The 25,872-nt window shown below is 41.6% G+C and overlaps 2 protein-coding genes across 7 annotated transcripts in view; both read right to left on the bottom strand.

Annotated features, from left to right (window-relative positions):
• The window catches only part of sptan1 (spectrin alpha, non-erythrocytic 1), a 47,708-nt gene extending 39,832 nt beyond the window's left edge, over positions 1–7,876 (bottom strand). For all 4 annotated transcript variants that reach the window (XM_089021034.1, XM_089021036.1, XM_089021037.1 and 1 more), the window contains exons 1-7: positions 7,779–7,876; positions 2,905–3,148; positions 2,595–2,720; positions 2,042–2,182; positions 1,393–1,673; positions 1,161–1,305; positions 925–1,079 (exon numbers count right to left, since the gene is read on the bottom strand). In XM_089021034.1, the coding sequence (XP_088877160.1) occupies positions 925–1,079; positions 1,161–1,305; positions 1,393–1,673; positions 2,042–2,182; positions 2,595–2,720; positions 2,905–3,141 (1,085 nt within the window). In that variant the 5' untranslated portion in view covers positions 3,142–3,148; positions 7,779–7,876. The remainder of the gene's footprint in view (positions 1–924; positions 1,080–1,160; positions 1,306–1,392; positions 1,674–2,041; positions 2,183–2,594; positions 2,721–2,904; positions 3,149–7,778) is intronic.
• Positions 7,877–12,724: 4,848 nt separating this feature from the next.
• derl2 (derlin 2) lies at positions 12,725–25,520 on the bottom strand. Of its 3 annotated transcripts, XR_016118251.1 has the most exons (8): positions 24,936–25,518; positions 21,662–21,727; positions 20,955–21,028; positions 19,459–19,552; positions 15,194–15,389; positions 15,023–15,113; positions 13,492–13,654; positions 12,725–13,052 (listed from the first exon to the last, which is right to left on the bottom strand). XR_016118251.1 is itself a non-coding variant. In XM_089020246.1 (7 exons), exons 1-7 carry the CDS (start codon positions 25,281–25,283, stop codon positions 13,552–13,554), a joined length of 948 nt encoding a protein of 315 aa, XP_088876372.1. In that variant the 5' UTR covers positions 25,284–25,520; the 3' UTR covers positions 12,725–13,551. The 3 variants fall into 3 exon arrangements, 2 of the variants coding, with proteins under 2 accessions (XP_088876372.1, XP_088876371.1); XM_089020246.1 differs by having other exon boundaries at positions 12,725–13,654; positions 15,194–15,409; positions 19,503–19,552; positions 24,936–25,520; XM_089020245.1 differs by having other exon boundaries at positions 12,725–13,654; positions 24,936–25,517.
• Positions 25,521–25,872: the final 352 nt, after the last annotated feature.

Raw genomic sequence — 25,872 nt, 5'->3', positions numbered from 1 at the left:
TTAACATTTCTTCTCCGCAGTTTGTTTGCGTTCCTCACTTCAGCTTGCCTCATGCACCGATTCACAAGCTAATGGCTAATCAGTAATCACTTGTCACAAAGACGTGACCCAATTCAATCAAAAAGACCCCAACTTAGGCAGGCTGGTAGTCGAGTAGTTAGCACGCCGGCTCCCTGTGTGGAGTTTGCGTGTTCTCCCGGGGCCCGCGTGGGTTTTCACCGGGTCCTCCGGTTTCCTTCCACATTCCAAAAACATGCATCGCAGGCTGATTGAACACTCACTGTAGTGTCCTTGAGAGCACTTCATTTGCTAGCTATTTGCTATCTATTAGCTATCTATTAGCTATGTAGCTGGCTCGCTAGCTATCTAGCGAGCTATTATAGTAATAATAAATTTCATTTATTAGATATCTGGCTGGCTAGCAAGCTAACTAGTAGCTGGCTAGTTAGCTTTCTACAAGTGGGTTGAGTGTTGCTGCCGCTGCTCACCCACAGAATAACTTATCCTGTGACTGTACAGTGACCTTGAGTTTTGAAAGGTGCTTATAAATCACATGTATTCATCAAAAATTGTCCCTAGGTGTGAAAGTGAATGGTTGTTTGTCTTTGTGTGCCCTGCGATTAGCTGGCAACCAATTCAGGGTGCCCGAAAACGGCTGGGATAGGCTCCAGCACCCCCGCAACCCAAATGAAGAATAAGCGGTACGAACAAAGATGGATGGAAGGATGAATGGAAACCCCAACTTAGGACGGTGCACCCTACAACAAGCATACATTGATTTCCCAATTGCCAGATTGGATGGATTTGTGTGAAGAGAGAGGCCTTTCTATACAATATCGCCGAGAACACATAATCTCAGAAGTTAGACAGTGAGAATGGTTGAATTTGTATACAATTCATTTCAGCGATGCCCTGGCATTATACCGGTTAGCGTCATTCAGACGGGCATGACGCTCAGCAGCCAGACTGCGAATGCGCTCCCAGTTTGTGACAAGTTCATCTTTCTTCAGGTGGATCTGGGAGGCATTTTGGGAATGTGTTTGTTGTAGATGCTCCGCATCAACTCCTAGTGTGTTGACCTGGAAATAAACAACAACAAGAGTGGGAAATATGTCAAAAGTTATCACTTGTCTGACCGAACATCATGTAAATATTTTTACTTTATCTTCCAGAGCAGCCAAGTCTCTCTCTAGACCCTCATGTTTACGCAGAAGAGCCTGAACACTAGCCAAATCACGTCCAAAGTCATCAGAGGCCATAAGTTGCTCCTTCTCTTTAATCCAGCTGATGGTTTCATCTACATCCCTATTAAAATGATAAATGACCAGGTTCCCAATCAGAAAGTTCAAAAGAATCAGTGTTTCTACATAAAACTACACAATGACGGTTTACCTGTTAAAACGTTGCACCTCAGCAGCGCCAAACAGTTTCCCTTGTCTTTGCTGGGCAAGGCCTTTCAGTCGCTGCCAGGCAGCATTCACATCATCCTGCTTGGAAACAATCAGCTCAACCTCAGGATGGTCTTCTTGTCTCAGCTTGGCTGCCAGCTGGTTCACTTCATTGACTCGTTCCTCGTGTGCTGCCAAGTCTGTTTGAAATTCCTCAAACTTCTTCTGCAGAAGCTCCACATGCTCAAGGTCCTGGCCCAGCTCCTCTGATGTCGCCATAGCCTCCTGTAAAGCAAAGACATAGAAATGCCTCTTGTATTTCGCTACCTTTAGAAAAATATTGAATACAAAAAGAAAAATACCATTTCATATGAAATCAATCACCTTTCATTTAAAAAATGAATGCCAACAAGAACATCTGTGCAGATTTGAGGAAGTTTGATTGAGAGGTTCACTCAGAAGAGCACCATAAGACAAGGTGTGCACCATCTTACTCAAACCAAATTCTTCAACCCATTTGTCTGCTATTCTCAAGTACAATTTAACAGAATTCAACAGAAAGTAACAGGATTAAACAACATGGCTGCTGGGTTCTATCACTCAATCACACTCTACGCCACTCCCGAAAAAGACATTTTCATTAAAAATTGTACCTTATCACTGATCCAGCCCAAGGTGTCTTCACACTCACGAATATATTGGACAAGTTTTTGGGCCTGCAGGAGATGCATTCCCTTCTCCTTGGTTCGCAACAGTAGAAGATCCCAGAGCCGTTGTAGCTCCTCAAGTCGAATCTAGTTAAGAGAGGAGATGAATGTATTATTATTATGATTCAAATACTGCACAAAATAGAAAACTGCACAAAATAGTAACTGCAGAGTTAATTCATTTGAAAGGGTTTACCAGCATTTGCCACAACAAGTATGGCCAAAAGATAAAAAAATCCACAGCATTCAAAAATTATTCTGTATTCACGCCAATTCATCACCTACCAGTACATACTCAGCCATATTAATACTTGAAAATATTGGTCTCTGCTGTGTCCGGTAAGGCGTGTAGGACTGAGTAAGATTAAAAGTATTAACACATTTTTTTTAAACAACTGAATTAATCAGTTTGATGTCAACAACGACACCTCCCCAGCATACTCCCGCACGCACAGTCGCACACACAACAGATAAGAGTCACTGCGTCATCAGGGCTTACTCTGATGGTCTCGGATGCAAAATGGCCTTCGTTGATCATCAGGACTCCAGTCTCATTCAGTCTGATTATGGCCCCAGCATTGGCTTGAACTTCCGCCTCAAAGGCTTGATGCTTTTGCAGTTTACCCTGTGGAAATGTTTAAAGATAATCGCATGAATACAATTACTTATTTAACTGTTACCACCACCAACAATACCTCTCAAATAAGGGTGAATAATGCGGGGCACCTTGCCGAGCCTTCCCTAATTCTTGCCTTAAAAAAGTGTGGTATGGATGGAATACATCGCTGCCCACATACAGACATGCGCACCTGCAGGTTAGAAGGGTCCTTGTAGTTTTCATCTGAGGCAACTTGCAACTTCTCCTGGATCCACTTCTCCAGCTCATCTGCATCACGGCGGAAGAACTGAAAGCGGTAGGAATCTTCCAGTTTCTGGCGCCGCATAATAGACAGGTCCTTGAAGCGCCTGTAGCGATCCAGCACTTGCTGCCGGCGCTCTTGGATGTCTTCAGCAGTCTCCAGAACTTTAACTCCAGTCGTTTCCATTTTTTTTTTCCTAACAGGATGACACAGATATAGTATTGACTGTATTTACTGGCGATCAATAATTCATAACCAGGAATTTCAAGCGCTGAAAGATATCTGCATAATTGCACAAAAACTAGAACTAGTACCAGAAATACAGCTACTGGTCACTTCAAAATGGTTCAATATTTTTTTGCACCAACTGTTCAACTGTTATCGTACTTTATACTACCACTGATCACTTTAGCTCTGCTTGATACTTTGGAATGCTCTTCCATATGTATTTGGCATATCATTGTTTATGATGATATACATGCAGCGTGTTCTACCGGACATAAATTCCTTGTGTGTTCTCCATACTTGGCCAATAAAAATGATTCTGATAAAATTTCAATCAAGTTTGAAAAACACTGCCAAAGTTGATCAAGAAAGCAAATTCAAACATGACAGTTCAAATTCTACGATTTGATGCATCACGATTCAATTCCGGCAATCAATTATAATATTAGTCATATTTTCTAAATTCTTGCTGTGTTGTACTAAGGTGGCCATTCAAAAGGTAAATCCAATCCAAATCAGACATAATTTTGGAGAAATGTTGTCATGCTGCTATTGAGAGCAGGGATCCAGATGATGACAGCCTCAGCTGACTTTCAGAAAGAAATGGGAATCAACTCAATAATCACTGTTACTGTTGGAATTATCGGGTATATGTACAAAATGCATTGATACGTATGTATGGGAACAATGATAACATAAGCCATGTGTGTGTATAAATCCCTTATGATGGAAACACTCAATGTCACAGACTTGAGTTTTGCAGCTGTACCAAACTCGTTTAAATGCCCAGTCATCCATTCTTCTGCCTTGCTTTTGTCTGACAGTTTGCAAAGTAATCAAATCTATTTCAGATGTTAAAGCTCGGCAGCCGTTGGAATTTCATGACTGTGCTTTCCATGGTCAAAGTAAAATCTGGTGATAGACATCTGTTATTGCAGAGATTAGCGCCTAGCATTCCCAAAGCATTTCAGTCAGCGAACAGCAGTCAGATCCGAGAGGAGGGACGAGTGTGCATTGTTACATCAACACACCATTTTAATGTTCATCCTGTACCAGTTCGAAGGGGAGTAGCATGACGTGTCTCATCGATGTATATGTGAAATAATTGATACATACATGCTGGGTGGGGGTGGGTGAACAGCATTGGTGATTACGTTCCTTGCTATTCAATTAAAAAAGGATATATTATGTCCTAATGTACATTTGCATTCCATACGATAATGCAACTGATAATTTCTGAGGCATAGCACACATCAAACCAAAAGCGGGCAAGGTCGCAGCTGAACTGTTTGACAGCCAATTACAAGACACAGAGACAACTAACCATACACACCCACAATTACACCTCGAAACAATTAAATATTACAACATAGTATTTAAAGTTCAAACAGTTAGACAACTGACGTCTCCGGACAAGTTGTGCCCATAATTTGTAAAATGGCTTAAAATGACTTCTACTGAGCGTATTTTACAAAGATTCCACCGCATACAGCTATATTTTACGTTTTAAGAATCTCGCTGAATATTCCACAAGTCTTGTTTTTGAGTTGGTGACGAGTCCTTACCCTACGTCACTGAAGGAACACCCCTCAGCGACAAAGGACATACCTTGAATCACCTCAATGCATTTTGCAATACTTTGTTTGGTCTGAAAACTTCGTGTTGATCCGTGTTGATGGCCAAATTAGAAGGAAATCACATATATAACGCGATGGTGAACACTTGTGTGTGGCACCGAGCATCTATTTGATATTCACTGAGAAACATTGTAAGGAATTAATCAGCCCGTTTCTACTGAGCTTTCCACAGAGCTTTGTCTGCCTCTTTTCGGTGCTACATTTCCCCCCCAGATGACACACATTCGGTGCTACATTTCCCCCTCAAAATGACACAGAATGAATTATTTAATCGATTGCAAACATGTATGCTTTCCTCTTCAGAACTATTTGAATCATATTCATAACTGGATGAGTAACAAGAAAACATATTCTCCGAATCTGAAGCCATTGTTTTGATTCTAGAGCAAGGCAAGACGTCTTACCGTGACACCACGAACATGGGGCCGAGACATACTGAAACTGGCCACTTCCGGGTTCAATTTGAAGTAGTTGTTGGACACTTCAAGTCATTTTTATTGGTGTTTTGCATTTGACTAAAAATATCATACTGCGTGTTTTGGGTATTTTAGATGCTATAAAACGTTTTTCTGATGTCAGTTAGGAAACAAAAAAGTGACGTCAGTTTTCCTTTAAACTTTAGTGTTTTGAGGAAATAATTATCAACTTCGAATTTTATGGCTGTAACACATTCCAAAAAAGCTGTGACGGGTGGTCAAAAAGACTAAGAAAGTTGAGGAATATTCCTCAAACACCTGTTTGGAACATCCTACATTGACAAGCAAAGACGGGACATGGTTTGCCTCTTTCTGAACAACTGCATGAAAAAAATAGAAGTTTCAGGACAGTGTTACTCAATAATTACAAGCAATTTGGTCTTTGGTTAATGATATCAATGATATCAAAAGGTTGAGAGAATCTGGAGAAATCACTGCATCTCAGGGGCAAGGCCGCAAACTAAAAAATGAATGGCTGTGACTTCCGATTCCTCTGCTGGAACGTTGTCAAAACCTAATGTGTAACGGCTTCACACTTCATTCATGCAAGCTTGGACATAGTCAGTTTACAGCGATAGTAGACTTCGAATGCATGTACATGTAAACAGTTGTTTGCCCCTACCACCGGACAAGCTCCAGTTTACTGTGCTAACATACAGGTTCAAACCCCACCCTACCTCCCTGCGAAATAAAACATCCATTTAGAAAAGGTAATTTCTTTGGGAGTCATGCTTAATTCCATTGCATAAAAAAGTCATAAAAATTGTTTCTCACAAAAGCTTAAAAATGTGGAAACTATTTTATGCCCATATTTTTATCATGTTCATATTTTTTTGACCATCAATTTCAACAGATGACATTTTGTGACAAAAAATTACACCTTTATTTTGTCATTGAAATACACTAACATGTCATCATCATTGTTGTTGTTGCTAATTACACATCGTTGCATTGTTTGTTTGTGCAATATTTTCGTTATTCAATGATTTTCCACCCTTAAGACTTGAAAATGGCTACATTGAAGATGGTCAAACTTTGAAATGGTGTGAGTCTGTTTAAATTGTTTAACCATGATCTTGCCTTTGTGACTTTTCCTGTCTGCCTGTGTGTGTTGTGGATGGGAGCGCGTGTTTGCGTTTGTCCATGCGCACGCGTGTAAAATACTCCGGTTTTATTGCTGAATATAAAAAACATTTGAGTCTGTATGACTTCAACAATGGCGACCGTCAATTTGATGGCTAGGTTCATTTTAATAAAATTATTTGCACCGCAGCAATGGCACTGCGTTTCCATCGCATTGATCTTTGAGAAAATTGCTGGTCACCATGGCGTCTGCTACAAAATATTGATGAGGCCGAGCTTAAGGATAAGTGGTTCCTGGAAAACCAACAAACTGCATCCGTTGTCAATGTGTTCTTCAAATAAACGTGAGTTGAAATAAAAACCTGACTAAATAGACCAAATGTGTATTTCGTTTAAAGGATGAAATCAGTATGTATCAGTACTAGTACAAGTGTATGTACCTCTATATTTAGAAGAAAAAGTTAGGCCAGGTAAATAACATCAGAGGTCACACGTGCCCTCCAATGTCATGCATGAGAAGATGGATGTTTGGAATTTCACATTCTGGCCAAGCCCAGAGCACTCCTTGTGGCCATGACCATAAATTGCCCCTTTTTAAGAGCTCCAGCAAAAAGCGGTCAACGGCGCTGTATTCTTTTATTTTCGAATTGTACACAAAGAATACATACATATAGTTTGTGTTTGTTTGTGTGTTCCCTGTGCAGGTACAACGAATCAATCATGAACGGTCGTTTGTGTCCATTTCAATGCAGGACCTTAAGCAATGCCAAACTGTAGCAATGCACCGCCACTGGGCGGTTCCCCATTCGAAATGGCCGACGAGCAGCAGACCTTGCGCCGTTAAATTTGCAAGATAATTTTGCTACAAACCTAAAATTATTTGAGACAAATTACCCAAACCGCATCAAACGAAATCTGTGTGATCAAATAATATCATTCTTATCAGTAAACATATCCTGGAAAAATATTGCAGTAAAAGGCGATATCTTACCTTTCTCCAGACTGGTGCAAAAATAATACTGTATAGTCAATGTAAAAGGCTTTGGGGATATGTGGCTTTAAATAAAAAAAAAAAAGCAAACAAAACGCGACAATGCACATTTCTAGAATCTAGGTCGAATTGTGACTTTGTTTTGCTCAATAGCGAAAACGTAAGCTTTAAAACCTGGTTACAACCCATCAGACAACGATAACCCATTGCGTTATTTTACTGATACACATCGCAAAAATATGTTCGTAATGCTGAATAGGAAACACAAGCCGCTTGTTTGAATTAGCTACCAATGTTAGCGTTCGACAGAGATAAAGATTATGATTACACAATCTTTCTATGCGGTGAACATTGTTCCTGCATCGATAACAATACATATCAATCGTAAAATTCGTCAAGCATAATTTCTCACCTTTTGCTCGTTTAATTATCGAACAACGTTAAAAGTCTCGATAGCGTAGGTTGTTGAAGAATGCCCAGCTGTTGTTCGCGTTCTTGTTTCACCTCCCAACGGCGTGACGTCAGTTCTGCAGCACAGATATGCACAGGAAGCCGCGCGAGATGACGTTCACAAAGAGAAACGAAGGCGTAGTTGATGCTCTCTCTCTGTGTCTCTCCCCCTCTTCGCCTCCGAGTGTAGACATAACGTGACGTGAGATCAATCAGTCCTTTCTTAAACTGTAAAAGGTGCCATATTGGACCATGACGTCCCTGATCCACTGCTGAAAAGGATGCATTGAACCTGTCATCTTTCATCTACAACTGCTTCATGTCACAAAGAGGGTACAGAAAGTGCTGAAGAATGCATGACTATGTGTTGTCATATTATTTGTTATTTCGTTTTTTAACTTTATATTACTTCCGGGTTGGGTGAACCCACAGGAAAAATATAAGTGTCCTTGAGAGTTTTGAAAGGCGCTTTCAAAGAAATGTATTATTATAAATTAGAATGTCGAGAACTGATATCAAAAACATAATAACAAAAGCAGAATTTACTCCACCCAAAATGTGAGTTTTTTCCCCAAGTTGTTCTCATTGTGTGGTCTCCCTCCCTCTTCCTCCATCCCTCTCTCCTTTCTTTCTTTTTAAAAAATGTTTACTTAATCCAATCTCTCCCCCATTCGCTGACTGAGCTGCTATCTTAAAAAGCAACGTGCTGCCCTCTACTGATAAGAGGGTTCACGTTCCGAGACAGTGAGTAACCCCAGGCGACAGACCCAGTGGCCCAAACGTTTTAACTCTGATAATACACACAAACTGAGCGCAAGCTCCAAATTACCCAGAGCGCCGATGCGTATGTGGAACTGTCGCGGCTTGGATTTGAAGTGGATTTATGTGGGACAGGAGATGTGAAACAATCTCTTTCGTCAATGGATGCTACAGCTTCGTGCTTGCTTTCAACATTTAGCCTGTTGTAGACGTGCAAGTTCCACCATGACGTCCCTGATCCACTGGTGAAAAGGACACTTTGAACCTCTCCTCTTTCAATCGCAGGGCACACCGAGACAAAAAAACATCCACACTCACACAGGGTGTTCAATCAGCCTGCCATGCATTTTTTTTTTTAGAATGTGGGAGGACACCGGAGGACCCGAAGAAAACCCACGCGGGCCCGGGGAGAACATGCAAACTCCACAGGAGGCAAGACCGGGTCTTGAAAATTCTGCACTGTGAAGCCGGTGTGCTAACCACTTGACGACCATTGACTACCATGTTATTAAGTTTTTTTGTTGTTGTTCTTTTGACTTCAAGATGGTGACGCAAAGGTGGCTGCCTTTCCAGCAGTGCCTGTATTTTGTTTTTCTCCTTCTCTTTCCTTTCCTCTTCCTTTCATAAGTTTGGAGCTATGAAATGTAAATGTCTCTACTGCGAGACTAATAAAGGTAAATCCAATATAAAATCAAAATCATATATATCCTATGTACCGTAATTTCCGGACTATAGAGCGCACCTGATTATAAGCCTCACCCACTACATTTTTAGAGGAAAACCGATTTTGTACATACACAAGCCGCACCTGTATATAAGCCGCATGTGCCCACATTAAAACATGTATACATATTTACAACAAAAGACAGTACACAGAGAGTTTTCAAAGTTGTAATAATAGAACAATAATAATAATAATAATAATAATAATAACTTTCTTCCCAAACGGTGCCTGTGACGCGGCAGTAGAACGGTAGCAACATAGTAACAACACGCTAGCAACACAGTAAAACAGGTCTGGTAAAACAGGTCTGGTAAAAGCACATACTGGTAAAAATCACGGTAAGCCGTCTTCATCTTCCTCCTTGAACTGAAGCCATGGAAGTCATCTTCCTCAGTGTCTGAGTGAAGCAGTGTCATATAGACGTCGTCACAGACTCCCCGCTGACAATCTCGTCCTGAGACAGATCGTCATTTTACATTGCTCCAGTTCTTCCCGGTGCAATTTCCAGCGTCTCACCATCGATTCGTGTTTAACAAGTTTACATTCAGAAGCTCTGTTTCATTCTTTATCGGACAGCTCGATTGCTTTTAGCTTGAAAGCTGCGTCATATGCAGTCTTCCTCGATGTATATATTCCAGCGGTCTTAATCTTACCTTTTCTACTCGAGCGCCTTACACACATTGGCCGCATCACTGAATAAGCCGCAGGGTTGAAAGTTTGGGAAGCAAAGTAGAGGCTTATAGTCCGGAATTTAGGGTATATATATATATAAATACAGTAAAGTCTCGTTATATCGATAGTACTGCTTCGTTATATCGATATCGGTTATATCGATAGTACTGCTTACGATACTATTTCTATGAACGCAAGGAGAAAATTTACATGCCGCAGGATCGGATATATCGATAGTCCGGTTATATCGATATTTTTTCCGACTCCCGAGAATATCGATATAATGAGACTTTACTGTATATCCTTTTGGCATTCGACTCAGCATGATTTTGACGTGATCCTGGTTTTATTCCCTGGTAATTTCTACTATCTTTGTCACTGTTTAATATCCTGTGTATGATAGCTGTCCATGTTAAGCGCTTTGCTACAGCTTCAGCTGTTGTTAAAGCGCTATATAAATCAATATGTATTGTATTGTATTGTATTGTATTGTAGTAAGGGCGGCCAGGTAATCGAGTGGTGAGCACGCCGATTTCACAGTGCAGAGGATCGCAAGTTCAATTCCCGCTTTGGGCTCCCTGTGTGGAATTTGCTGTATTGTATGCATTTTTTAATGCTATATAAATCAATATTGTTAGAGCCATAAGGAAATTTTGGTTAGATTATATATTTTGTTATTGTTCACAATTGTATAATTAGATTTTGAAAAGGTGCAATAGGTTTCATTTTATTGCTGTTTTACTTTAACTTATTAGCGATATTGAGGTATCTGAGCTCCAATAGTCATCCTGTCTTTAGTTTGTTAAAAAAAGGCAATGACATGTTGCCGTAAGCAGCATTCGGAAGACAGTAAGGCATGGAGCAACAACTTTTCTGAACATCTGAATTCACCTAATAGGCTCGTCTGAATTCACCTGATCAGATCATCTGAATTCACCTGATCAGGATGTGTGCAGTCACCTGATCGGATCGTCTAAAGCAGGGATCCCTGAACAGAACCCAGTTACCATCACAGTGGCAGACATACAAGAAAGAGTCTCAGATATGAAAAGCTGAACAGCACCAGGCAGTGATATGGTCCACACCTACTGGCTAAATAAACTCACACCACTCCATGAGCACCTAGCAGCATAAATGAACCAGTTGCTGATGGACGGGACTCACTAAGGATGGCTAACCCATGGACGACAATCCTGATCATGAAGGATCCCTCAAAGGGTGCAGTTCCATCCAACTATCGGCCAATAACCTGTCTCTCCACAACATGGAAGCTCATGTCAGGCATCATTGCAGCTAAGATAAGTGGACACATAATCAATACATGAGCGAAGCACAGAAATGCATTGGTAGAGATAACAGAGGTGGCAAACATCAGCTGCTGGTTGACAGAACAGTTGCACAAGACTACAGGTCCCGATATACCAACCTGTGCACAGCTTGGATTGATTACAAGAAAGCCTATGACTCGATGCTACACACATGGATCAATTAATGCTTGCAGTTGTATAAGGTCAACAGGACCCTAAGAGCCTTCGTTGCAAACTCGACTCGAAAACTACACTTGAAGCCAATGGCAAGCCACTTACCCAAGTGTACATCAAATGTGGCATATACCAAGGTGATGCCCTCTCCCCACTGCTGTTCTGCATCGGACTGAACCCCTTTAGCCAAGTAATCACAAAAAGAGGCTATGGATACCTCTGCAGAAATGGAGCTATGATCAGTCCCCTCCTCTACATGGGTGACATAAATCTGTATGCTAAGAGCGAAAGGGACATAGACTCCCTGATCCACATAACCAGGATCTATATTAGTGACATTGGGATGTCTTTCGGGCTGGAGAAATGTAGTCGGATGGGTACTAAGAGGGGCAAAGTAGTCCACACTGAAGGGGTATCACTCCCTGAAGGAACAATAGCAGACATTGAAAACAGTTACAAATACCTCGGCAAGAACAAGACCCGGACAATAAACAACTTTGCTCTGCCAGTGATCAGATTCCCTGCACAAATAATAAGGTGGCCAAAGGAAGAGTTTCAGACCACGGATGTTAAGACCCGAAATCTCCTCATCATGCATGGAGGGTTCCATCCCAAATAGAGTACCCTGAGACTGTACACAAGCCATAAAGAACGAGGCCAGGGACTAGCGAGTGTGAGAGCCACTGTCCAGGATGAAAGATCCAAGCTCAATGAATACATCAAAGACAAGGCTCCAACGGATGATGTACTCAGAGAACTTCTCAGACAATGGGGAACACAGGATGAGGTGCTGGTAGAGGGACCATCATGGGAGGAAAAGCCCTTATACGGGATGTACCACCTAACCATAACTGAAGTGTCTGATTTCCAGAAGTCCTATCATTGGCTAGAGAGGGTTGGCCTAAAGGACAGCGCGGAGGCACTTATCCTGGCTGCTCAAAAACACCCCCTGAGCATCTGAACCATAGAGGCACAGATATACCACACCAGACGAGACTCAAGGTGTAAGTTGTGCAAAGAGGCACCTGAGACAATCCAACACATAACTGCGGGGTGTAAGATGCTGGCAGGGAAAGCCTACATGTAGCGCCATAACCAGATGGTTGGCATAGTGGGCCGAAACATCTGTGCAGAGTATGGAGGACACTGATTCGCTGTGGCGACCCCTGAAGGGAAAAGCCGAAAGGAAAAGAAGTAAAATGTTTTTTCCCTCATCAGTTGGGCCTTAGTCATGATCTATGGATAAATAATGTTCCTTAAAAAAGTGAATGTACAAGTATAGAATTTATTGGCAAGAGGTACTGTTACAAGAGAAAGATAATTTAGCAAACAGAAAATTCAGAAATGTTTTATAAACTATGATAAAATCAGGAAACATCAGTTATCCATTTAAACATCAATAAATATAAATTCAAGTTCCCGTGTTTACACATGATTGAGTTAATAAAACCCTGAGCCCTACACTCTGACTGTATGTTAAGGTGCATTTGCCTGTGATTTCTTCTGTGTGTCGTCTGGTTCAGGAAAAGTAGTTTTGTAATCCAATCTCTTGTTCACTCAATTGTTGGTGTTATCATGACCAGATTTTCCCCTTTTCAACTGGAAAAAAACAATCACAGACAAAACTGAACGATGTACAGTATAGTGCAAAAAACCCAGTGAGTAAAATAACATCATCAAACAAAAAAAGACACCAGAGTCAATTAGAAGCTGTGAATTTACAGAGTTGAACAGCCACCAAGAACATGGAGGAGCTATGAATTTCCAGAGTTCAACAGTGATAGAGAACAGTTCCATATTTTTTTTAATTTATTTCACTCTTATTGTCAAAATATTTCAAACCATAAACTTAATGCTCCATAAGTAAGAGAAGAAACTATGACTCTCCGGAGAAAGAGACTCGCAGACTGGCACCGCAAACTGTTAGGATCATTTGAATCCACTTTGAAACACTAAACAAAAATCCCAAATTGATTTTTCCAGGTTTTTGTTTGTTTTTGTCTTTTGCATTGTCCACCAATGAATAAGAAACAATCACCTCATCCCTCTGGTGGAACATTTTTGGAAGAAACTTGATAACACCAGATTATTGTGAACCTCAAAGGTTTGGTGGTCCTTCTCCCCAGGCAAATCCTCCTGGGCGATCCTCGGGCAATGGATTGTAATTGGCATCGTCATCAGGAGTGTCAAACAGCATCTTTCTGGTGGCGTGAGATTGGAGGGTTGAGGATAAAAGATATACAGATTAACCATTATTCAAGCCACAAATGTTTGTTAGATTGATCATATGCAAAGTTGAAGTTAGGCCATAAAGTGTTTGGAACAGTCTTCATGGGGTTTCCACTACACTGTCAGAATGTGAAATGTACCTTTTCAACTCAAAGACATTTCATCAACATGGACTTACGTACTCAACGTAAATGATTGAAAGTTAAAGTGTTTGCGGGGCAGGCAATGGACAGTGACGCCGTAAATACAGTCGTGCCTGACGAATGTCTCACTTTTCTGTATCTATTAAACTGAGGCTGGAGGGGGTTGGGTGCTTTGCTCAAAGACACCTTTAAAGTACATACGCTACCCACTTTCCGAACATTTGACTTACGAAAAACAGTACATATTAATATTTTTGCGGGTACTCTATGACGCAAAAATGTTTGGACAGCGATGCTGTAAGTTACATTTTGTATTGCGCACCCTTTTCCGGCCGAGCTCGCTTGCGATTGGCACAGACCCAGTAGAGCAGTGGTCCTTGAACTGGGTGATCGAACCCTAAAATTTGGTGAGTCTGTCTCAGGGGTTCGGTGGATCCTCCGCCGCAGAGTTCTGTCCACCCCTCAATCTAGTCTGCAGTTAGTGGACACGGTCATTGAAAGCGTCCTACCGGTCCGCTTTAAGGTCGCTGGTTAATGTAGCAGATTGAGGCCTCATGCACTGTGTTGGTTGTGTTATTTGAACAAAGTGATATAAATGCATTTCATTTTGTGCGGCAGTAAAAAAAATAATCATTTTATTTTTTTTTAATTAAAGAAGGGATAGGTGAATGAGTATATGAAACTAGGTGGGGTTCGGTGCCTCCAACAAGACTAAGAACCATTGCATTAAAGGTTTCAAGGGCTGGATGTTTACGTGACAGGCACCGAGGCACACAAATCAGCGCTATGCTGAAGTTTTGCCAACGAGTTCAGGCCCCAATCCGCCAAGCTCGCTTACGATTGGCTGCGTAGTGTATGTGGGTGGGGAGGAAATACCTCTTCCCAGTTGATGCTCCAAGAGGACGCATAACAAAAAGTAATGGCTTACTGAAGGCCCAAGGATGTATTTTGTATTATTACAGTAGGCGTGAATATATTTTACGATTGTTAGAGTGTCTGTGTTATATACTTCCCCGTTTAGTGTTTGACTTATGTAGCACTGAAGCAACTTATGACCAATTTCACCTTACGAACGACCGCTCAGAACATATCTTGTTCATAAGGTGGGGAGCGTCTGCAGTGACAAAAGCAGACTAGCATCTTTTGGGAGAATTCGTTTTTTTGTGATTTAAATGGCAAACGGTTTTAGCAGCTCACATTATTGATGGAGTCTTCAACCACCTTCCACCACCTGGCTGGTTGGGGAAGACGTCTTCCAAGAAGAAGTATACGTGACCGACAGCGATTCCTTTGAAAGGGGAAATGCATGTCAACAATTTGAAGGGATATATTAACCACACAGTTTATGGAGAAAGTTGTGATCAATACCTAAAAGATCTATGATGATGGAATTTCCCAACAGAAGTGAAAATCCCATCAGCACCCAAGGCAGGAAGGGTGCCTGGAAATTTAAAAGGCCAAAGAAATTCATCCGAACACTTGGATTTCTTCGACTCCATATGTACACCAACATAATTGTAAACGCTTGGCCCAAGAACACCAAACTCACAAAAGTCCCAAATATCTGAAATCGTGTTAAAGAACCTGGAAGAAAATGATTTGTTTTGAAGCATGGTTAGAGTCCAGAATTGATTAAGAAGGTTGCAAAACATGTAACTCTTTTTTCATTTATTCATCTTCCGAACCGCTTACCGAACCGCTCACAGGGGGTGCTGGAGCCAATACCAGCTGTCTTCGAATAGTCGGCACGAGACACCCTGAATTGGTTGCCAGCCAATCGCAGGGCACACAAAAACGAACAACCATTAGCACTCACACTCACACCTAGAGTAAATTTGGAGTCTTCAATTAGCCTGCCATTCATGATTTTGGAATGTCGGAGAAAACCATTACAAAAAGCGCATTGCAGGCCCGGAGAGAACATGCAAACACACAGGGTGGCCAGAACTGGTACTGAACCCTTGACCGATGGACTGGGAAGTTGACGTGCTAACCACCAGGCCGTCCCAAATGTACCTATATAATCCCTAAAAATGCCAAATATTATTATGATAGATGTGAACAATTTCTTTTCCTTTATCTACTTTTCTTCCATTTGATAAACCAAGTAATTTCCCACCTGTCACATTTGCTGTAGTTTTCCAGTCATCTGAAAGGACATCATTCCCACGTAGTGCTTGTCTGAAGTCCTTCCTAAAAGTTATGTAACACTCTTCCTTTTTCAGCTTCTAACATTTTGTCTTCTGTTCTGGTTTTGCTTTCTTCATCTTCCTCACCACGAGTGTCATCCTCCACACGACTAACCTATGCTGTCTGGCTACATTCTCACCAACCACTACTTTGCATTCACTGATTTCCTTCAGATGGCACCGTCTATACAAAATGTAGTCTACCTGTGTACTCCTGCCTCCACTCTTATAGGTCACCCTGTGTTCCTGCCTCTTCTGAAAGAAAGTATTCACGAAAGCCTTTTTTTCTTCAATTATAAAACCGCCCCCTGTGTGGCTGCCTCGACAGCAGCGCATACCCTTGTTTGAGCCCCTTTCCGTCCTATTTTATTTCTGTATTTGTCCGACCATGTTTTGTGTGGGGGTGATGGGCATCTCTGTCGTTTTTTACTTTATTGCCAGACAACCCCTACAGCTGAAGAGGAGGAAACCATTCTCCAAATTGTGGCTAACATCAATCATTATGGACACACACTGGCATTACCTGAGTTCACTCTGATAACTGGCAGACGAGACAAACATACTTTGAAAAAGTCATCGTAGGAACAAAGTCCTAGTCCCATTCCGTATGAAAGTGATACTTCTTCCCTTCTTACTTGGTCCAGCTCCCCAACTCATTTTTATACCCTCTTACATTTTAGAGAAAAACAAAAAAACAAAACAAAAAAACAGCGAAATTTAGGATGCAACTAATGACTAGCTTGTCAAGTTTGCAACGCTCAGGGGAGTTGTTTGACCATGCACAGTGTACTTAATAATCATATGCCATTTGACTGGTTTTCCGGTGTATCAATCAAGTGAAGGGATGGGTGATAGGTTGACGTCTTGATTTTTTTTCAAAACTGTAGACCAGCTGCTAGCATGGCGTGCTAACAGCGGACTAGCGGCCACCAAACTAGACATCCTCAATGAGCTGAAGAGATGAAAACGGGGGTATCAGGCCGGGAAGGAGTGGCGCAGGAGGAGAAATACCAACATGTCCTCCCGTCCGTCATTATGGAGAATGTAAGATCGCTCCTGAACAAGATGGACGAGCTAGCAGCGCTAACGCAACATTAGATGGAGTACCGTGAGGCCAGTTTGCTGCTCCTCACGGAAACATGGCGATCGGCGATCAAGCCGTTAACACATGCCGAGTTGGAGGGCTTGTAGGGAGAGTCAACCAGGTGGGAGCTCTTCAATGAGGTTCACGGGGAGGACATTGATTCCCTCACCGACACCATCACGAATTACATAAACTTTTGTGAAAGAAACACCATACCCACTAGGACTGTGCGTGTTTCTCCAACAACAAACCGTGTATTACTCAGACATAAAGGACTTCCTGAAGGAGAAGAAAAGGGCTTTCGTGTCGAGGTACAGAGAGGAGCTGAAGGCCGTGCAGATCCAACTGAGGAGAAAGATCAGAGAGGGGAAAAAGGCTGACAGGATGAAAATGGAGGAGCAGCTGCAAGGCAGCAATGTCACTGGTGTCTTCAAGGGCCTGAAAAACATCTCGGGCTACAAAAGCCCAGCGACATTGAATGAGAAAGACAAGGACTAGGCAGATGAACTCAATCACTTTTTAACCAGTTTGATCAGACGTCTGTCGCCCCTGCCCCATCGTCAACACCACGTGTAGCTGCACCTGCACCTATTCTCACCGTGGACTACCCCTTTCTGTCCCCTCCTACGACCAGCTACCAGCAACAAATAACTGCCCTCTCTACTGACACCACACCCTCAACTGCCACTCTGCCTCCGTGTTCCTGCCTGTCTGTCACAACCGCACAGGCGAGGAATATAACTGAGGAGGATGAAATGCTTATAATATCTTGTTTTTATCTTTTCGCCCTCCACACCCCACCTTCCCTCAAATTGCTGCTGTGGACTGCAAATTTCCCCATTGTGGGACGCTTAAAGGCTTCCTGATTCTGATAGAATAACTTGAATGTCTACATTCCACCTCTACATCATGTCAGCCAACTCTCTACCTTTCCCTGTCATTGTTCCTACATTCAAAGTTACAACTCTCAGTCCTATGCTCTTGGTGTTCGATTTCACCCTTTTCCTACGGTCTCAACTCCGTCCTCTCCTTCTTCGAGCAACAGTAGTCCATTTTTCACCGGCACCCTGTCAACAGCACCAAATGGGGGTCATTGTTAAGCCAGGCCTCGATTGATCCGGTATGAGATTCAATGGTTTGATTTGCATGTTTATTTTCAAAAAAATTAGATTGGATGCCCTTCCCGACACAACCCTTTGTACAGGTAATATCCGACTTACGACTGGCACGATTTACGACCACCAATTTATCGCCTGGTACCGCATCGCACGCGCAGCCCGGCAACACATGACAATTTTGGCCAGCCAGCATCTCACTCTTGCACAGCAATCGACCGCGTGATGGCACAGGAGGGGCTAGTGTCCACTGACGTCGGCCGTGGCGCGCCCAGGACGAGAGCCGAGGCCGGTCGGGCGTCGGCGCTTGGGATCGCTGCGATGAGATTGCCGCGTCGTGCCCACGGCCGGCGCCCACGCGTCTTTGAGACTTGAGTTCGTTTTGACTTTGAGTTCGTTTTGCTTCAGGGTGAGTCAGGCGCGCTGGCGCCGCAGACGGCCGAGGGTCGGGCTGCATGTCGTGCGGAGAGCAGGCTACGGGCGTGGAGAGGGCAACCGGTAGAACACCGGCGACTCAGACTCAGCCCACCCGCCACCGTGGTGTCCGAATCAGGTCATTGCAAGTCATTTAGCACAGAGTCTCTATTCAACATTTTGAATGGATTTCAACTTACGACCATTTTGACTAATTTGACTAACCGTTTGGTCGGAACGGAACATGGTCGGAAGTCGGATGTTAACTGTATTTATCCTGGCTTGGGACCGACACAATAATACACTGGCTTGTGTCCCCCTGTGGCTACATTTTGTTGTTGGATCTAGACTACACAAATATTAATAGCAAAGACATGACACTTAAAATTGGCTTTGAAGCCATTTTAAAAAGGCTTTATCCTGGGAGATTGAGAAGATACTACTATCTGAAGGGTCGCCCTCATCTCAGCATCACCACACATGCAACCCCTTTGAGAAAAGTAAAATAAATTCATCAATAAATAAACAAACATAATTAAATAAATACAATTACCAGGGGTAACTGTGTTCGAGAGTTTATGTTCAAGTAATCAGCTTTCATGAGACAAACCAATTAAATCCAACCTTAGTGCTCAGTTCAAAAGGAACTTGCATATTTACATGCCTGTCCGTCATTTCTAACAGTTATTAGATCTTTTTTTTTAGAAATGCACAATTATTTGGTTGTTTTGAAAGTCATAACTGTTAGAATAAAGACTACATTTGAAATAACCACTTTGTCAGTTTTAAAATAAACTGAATTGAGCCACCCAAACTCAGTGAAAAGGATACAGTCATCAAAAGTCCACCAAAGAGGAACATGAAAACAAAGTCACCTGTTCGTCCCCTGAAAGAGCCCTCCTCCAGCATTCGACAGTATCTGTATCTAAAAACGAGTTGTTGAGGAAGTGGACATTTGTTAAATAGCTCAATAACTGCATATATAAATACATGTGGTGAAGATTGAAGATTGTCGTCACACCGTTGATCTAAAGTACATCTAGAAAGGAGGAACTTGTGAGGTGGCAGCTGGTACAGGTTCTTCTAAAAAATGCATATTGTGATAAGTTCATCATTTTTCATAATGTAACGACAGAAATTATTATTATAATAAATATTATTAAATTATATTGCACACCAACTGAAATATTTTGGGTCTTTTATTGTTTTAACACTGATGATTTTGGTATAAAGCTCACGAAAACCCAAAATAGCCAAGGAAGAATGGGGAGAAGGAAAAGCAAAAATGCCTGAAGTATAGTGTCAAGTACCAGTCAATGATAATCTGGGGTGCAATGCCAGCACCTAGTGTCGGCGCACTGTGTTCTATCAAGGGCAGGGGAAATTCAACTAACTATTGGGAGATTTTAGTGCACTTCATGCTTCCGTCTGCTGAAAAGCTTTATGGAGATTGTTTCATTTTCCAGCATGACCTGTTACCTGCTCAGTCCCAAAACCACTGGAAAATGATTTAGTGACCAACTATCCTGACCTGATCCCCAGAGAGAATCTGCGGGATACTGTCCAGTATTGTGAAGAGAAAGTGGGCGACACCAGACTTAGCAGGGACCTATCATAGCAGAGTCCGGCACCGCCATGTCTGGACAGTAGGGATATATATATATATATATAGGGCCTAAACTACCAGTAAGACTTTAGTTTGCTGACGAAGTTTCTTGGATAAGAAACGAAACGTCCGACACTTTCAAAGAAGTACAGATGACGGCTGAAGAAACCTTTTCATCGATGGACCACTCCTGTACGACTGAGAACTTACACAGACTCTATGCCCATTGGCTTCCGGGAGGGAGAGGGGGGGCAAGAACGGCCCCACAGAACCTTTGCTTACCACTCCCACTCTGATGGCAGGGATGGGGTTTCGAGTGATTCGACGAGATTCGTAATTTTATTCCCGGTGCCACTTGGTTCCCAATTATTCATGCCCAATTATGGGTGACTGACTGGGGATCAGTACAGGGTGTACCTTGCCTATTCCATAACGACAGCCGGGAAAGGTTCCATCATGGCTGTGACATTGTGACGATGGACGTTTTAGAAAACATATCTATGTACAGTAAAGTCTCGTTATATCGATATTCAAGGGAGTCCAAAAAAATATCGATATAACCGGGACTATCGATATATCCGACCCTGTTTGCATGTAATTTTCTCCGTACGTGCATAGAAATAGTATCGATATAACCGGGACTATCGATATATCCGATATCGATATAACGAGACTTTACTGTATTACATATCTAACAATGTAGTTATACTGAAAAGGATACAAAAATATCATATTGAACAGAAAATTGAAGCCAACTGGACCAAAAAATAGGAAATTTGTTATTAGTCGCCACACCTACAAAAAAAGAAGAGATAAGGGAGAGGTTACACACTCCAAACAACACATTGCATACACTGTGTACATTTTCTCAAGTGAAGATTTGTATTCACATGTTTCTCCTGTCTAATTACAGGGATCCCAACCAAGGGAAATTAAAATAGAGAAAAATGAAGGTGGCCGTAAATGTATGAATGCAAGATAGCATATGGGATGAAAAAACATTGCCATAGTTGTGACCGAAGCTAGAAACGCGCCCCCGCCAAGAAAAAAACAAATCCCGAACAAATTCGGGAATACCGCTTCACATCATGCTTTTCAATTCACGAATACATTCCCGAATGAGTTAGCTTCACTTGTAAATGCTACTTCCCATTGTTGTTGTGTTATATGACACCTGGATAAAGGACCACTGTACCACTACTGAAACAATTATTCGCCAACATTTTGTAAAATATTTCATTCTATTTTTTTCCATTTTTAAAGCGGTGGAAGTAAACTTTACCCCTCACATAAGTAAACAAATGCCACGTTTCAATATCTTGTTGAAAAACAGACAGTGCCATTTGTAACTGCTTTGACATTTTATGTTTCCAGGAAATTAAACCAAGAATAAAATGAGTCTGATTATGATCAAGTTTGATTACTCACTTGGTAATTCTTAAGGATCAAATCTGGATTGAAGTAGAGTTGAAAAGGTGTAATGATCTCTAGTTGCTGGAAGGGGGAAAAAACAAATAAACAAGTCATCAATGAATGTATAAACTTAATCTGTTACAACACATGAATTACAGTAAAGTCTCGTTATATCGATATCGGTTATATCGATAGTACTGCTTATTACGATACTATTTTCATTTCCCAGCAAATTTCTAGTCTTTTATGATATAATTAATTCCGGTTAGTACGATACCCGGTTATTACGATAATCCGGTTACTACGATGCCCTTTTCATCTCCCGCCAGCCAATTTGGTCTGCTTATATCGATACAAAAGCAGCTTAAAGCTGAATCAATATTTGCTTAAGGATTTCAATACCACCATTAGCGAAATCTGTAAACGCCGTTTTGTTTGATTTTTGGCTAACACCGTTGGTCACGTGACCAGCTTTCGAGCCGTGCGAAAACATGACGGGGACCGATAAATTAAAACTCATTGTTATCGGTAAAGCAAACAAACCAAGGTGCTTCAGTGGCGCGAAGAGTTTGCCGGTCACCTACAAAGAATAAGAATAAGTAATGTAAACGTTGCAGTTTTTGTTTTCCATTCTTGTATTTAATTGTGTTGTATTCCGATATCTTTTTATCGCTTGCAATAATCACTGTTTTTCATATGTACATGCTGGCATTCATGGTTTCTCTCGTGTGTGTATAGAACAATGTCGAGTGCATTATTGAATATTTACTCAGAGTCACTATTGCAAGAGTGCGTTATGAAAATAATAAATGACGTTTTTATTTAATGCATAAGTTTATTTTTCACTTCACTACAGTACATTTTCACTTCACTACAGCATGCTAGATATGCAATCCATGAACTCAAGGAGAAAATTACATGCCATATCAAAGATCCCCCATTTATTGCCCACTTTTAATGCAGTTCGGCGCAGGATTGGATATATCGATAGTCCGGTTATATCGATAATTTTCAGACTCCAGAGAATATTGATATAACGAGACTTGACTGTAATGTACTCAATGGGTAAGATCTTGATCAACTCAGTGGCAATACTGCATGAATTACAGCATTTATTCGAGTATAACGCGCACGCGTGTATAACGCACACTCCTAACTTTCAATTAAAAATTGGTATAAAATTGTTTCACTTTTTCTCGGCAACAGTATATCAATTAAAATATAAAGGACACTGAATGGAAACTCTGGATATTCGTAATTGTGCAAAACAGCAATGCTTAACTCACATTTCAGTGTGGGTGAGGCTAAGAAAGGAAATGAAGCGTAGCTAAAGAAATTGTAATCAACAAAAAATAAAGGCATGCGCGTGATCCGGGTCTTTCCGAGAATCAAAATTGAAGGGCACCTTAACAACAGCTGGACTATGGTTAATAGCAATGAAAATGCTGCACCCTCCTGAAAGAGATAAAGCATTAAATATATATGATACTTTTTTTCCCAGTGCTTGTTTATAACGCGCGCCCAAACTTTGAGTTCTTTTTTTTAGGTACAAAATTTTGCGCGTTATACTCGAATAAATATGGCAGTGACTTATTTTAACCACCAGGTACCCCACTGTCGAACGGCAGAACTCGGGGTGTTCGTCCAAACAATCATTAATTTTCTTAAGTACCGGTACATCTGCTTTTAGCCTAATTTTGAGTCCACCTTTACACCGGTTGGCTAGCACACGTCACACATATATGTGACGTGTGTGTGTGTGTGTGTGTGTTTTATGACTGAAATCGGGAAACATCCATTCAGCGTTTGTTTGTAACAGCCAATTTGCTACTCAATTCCAGTCACCACCGATTTGTGTATTGCCCTAATATTACCATGTGAACACCAGTTTTGCGTATGGTTACATCGGCCGCTTAGATTATCATACTAACATATTCCTTGATATTAACCCCAGTTTCCAAATCAGCAAGTCATTGGAAGAGTTAGAAGTCCTCCTACATGATTCTAGCCGTGTCTGACGTACTATCATCTCTCAAAAAGAGGCAGCAGCTAAATTGAGTCAGAGGTACATGGTCACGCAATGAAAAATGAAGAGCTCCCATGCACAAAAAAAAACAAATAAATTAATGCTGGGTTATCTCGCATGCTTTGTGAGGGATCAAATATCTTTGCAAGGGACAAAAAGATTGTGAGGGATTTTTTTTTTTGTGGGGTAAATGTTTTAAGTCATTTTTTGCGTCAGGCCACATTGTAATTACGGATTCCTCCCGGGAGCTGATTGGTCAGCCTTGGTGTCCGTCGTGTAAACATCCAGCCCTTGAGACCTCCAATGTGTCTTTGTGCATGCGTTTACGTGAAGCACAGTATGTAGCCAATCGCAAGCGAGCTCGACCGGAAAAAGGAGTACAATACAAAATCTAACTTACTGCATCTCTGTCCGAACATTTTGTGACTTACTCTACCCGCAAAAATGTTCGTATGTGCCGTTATTTGTAACATGGATGTTCGTAAGTTGGGGAGTGTCTGTATGTACATTCTGCTAAAACATCTGATTGGCTAGGAACCCTTGAAAATTGCACCTGTGTAGGAACAGTTATCAGTTACATGTGGAAGTAGGCGGAGGACACCTTGAAACGTTTACCAGCCAATGGCAGGTAACACAGAGACGAACAACTACCTGCGCTCACACTCACACCACAGGACAATTTTGAATGTTCAATCAGCCTGCCATGTATGTCTTTGTAATGTGGGGAAAAAAACGGAGTACCCAGAGAAAACCCGCACAGGCTCCGCAAACTCCACATAACAGGGGCCGGAGTGGGGATTGAACCCAAGACCTCTGCACTGTGAGAACGACAGACCACTGTGTTGCCATTATTATAAGTAGTACATTATTACTATTAATTGTATTCGTAGTAGTCGTAGTGTCGTTACATTATTGTCGGCATTATCATTTAGAGTATTTTATATTAACTCACACAAATCACAATGAGACATTTTTGCGAGGTGTGTAAATGTTACAAATTCATAACTCCTCAGTAAAGTAAGATAACAAGATGGAATTATCGGGTAGCAATGAAAACAATCTCTACAATTAAATCGGGGTGCATATTTGGCATTTGGCATGAATTACGCACTCGCAGTCGGACCTCTCTCATGCACACGTCAGCGATCTGTGCGAGTGAGGAAACTGAAAAGCGATTTTGTAAATGTTTTCTGTAGTAGCAAAAAAAATCGAAGGAAGGGAATTATTTCCCACAAGTAACACAGTCAAATATAACTATCTTACCACTGCTGCAGTTGTAAGGACACACGCTGTGGTATATGCCCTCGTCACAATCGGAATCTGTAAATACTCCTGTTGAAATGTCTGGTAAGCCATTTTGAAAAGGAGCTTTGCATTCGGTACTTTGCTGTCAAACAGTCTTAATGTGACGAGGTTCCTCCAAACATGCGGGACTCCAACCAGTCTGACTTCATCATTATTTTTATTTTCTTCCTCTCTTCCTCCTCCTTCTTCTTCTTCTTCTTCTTCTTCTTCTTCTTCTTCTTCTTCTTCTTCTTCTTCTTCTTCTTCTTCTTCTTCTTCTTCTTCTTCTCCTCGTCCTTCTTCTTCTTCTTCTTCTTCTATTATCATTATTTGTTTATTTTTTCTTCTTCCCGTCCTTCTTCTTCTTCCGCTTCTCGTCCTTCTTCTTCTCTTATTATTATTGTAATGCCCCTCAGCGTGACAAATGATGCGCACAGTCGCTGGTATAACAGGTCGGTCTTTTAATAACAAAACGTAGTAGTTGTCACATACAAACAGGAGCTGTTGTTTCGCCACAACACACGCGCAGTCATTCGCTCAGGCTCTCTCCCTGGACTACTCGTTGTCGGGTCCTTCCTTTCCTCGGTGACGTCACACCTCCCCGACAAGCCCAGCTACCGGACGTTACACTATTATTATTCGCTCATTTAGTGGTTGGCAAATAAAATTAGGTAAATTAACGCCCCCTTTAGAAATCAAATTGAGACTGGGTCGAGAGCAAGATAACGTCCGATTTCATATAGTAATGATTGTCAAATATGGGGCACACGTTACACTGGATGTATGTGAAACTGCCTCATTATGTGTGAGATTTTACAATTGATTTCAAGATCATCCATGCAAAGCAGAAGCCTCCCTGCCAATCTATTTTTATAAAGCAAAAACGAACCTCTATAAAATCCTGACCCACCTCAAA

The sequence above is a fragment of the Hippocampus bargibanti genome, linkage group LG18, assembly GCF_051943395.1.
Source record: "Hippocampus bargibanti isolate YZ-2025 linkage group LG18, ASM5194339v1, whole genome shotgun sequence".
Classification (NCBI taxonomy): domain Eukaryota; kingdom Metazoa; phylum Chordata; class Actinopteri; order Syngnathiformes; family Syngnathidae; genus Hippocampus; species Hippocampus bargibanti.
This window is presented reverse-complemented; position numbering and strand designations above follow the sequence as displayed.

Coding starts and splice junctions, on each gene's coding strand:
- derl2 (XM_089020245.1), bottom strand. CDS start 25,283: ATGATAATAGAAGAAGAAGAAGAAGAAGAAGGACGAGGAGAAGAAGAA. Junction 21,029..21,661: donor TGATCCTTAAGAATTACCAA/GTGAGTAATCAA, acceptor CTTTTTTTGTAG/GTGTGGCGACTAATAACAAA. Junction 19,553..20,954: donor CTGTTCAATATGATATTTTT/GTATCCTTTTCA, acceptor ACTCGTTTTTAG/ATACAGATACTGTCGAATGC.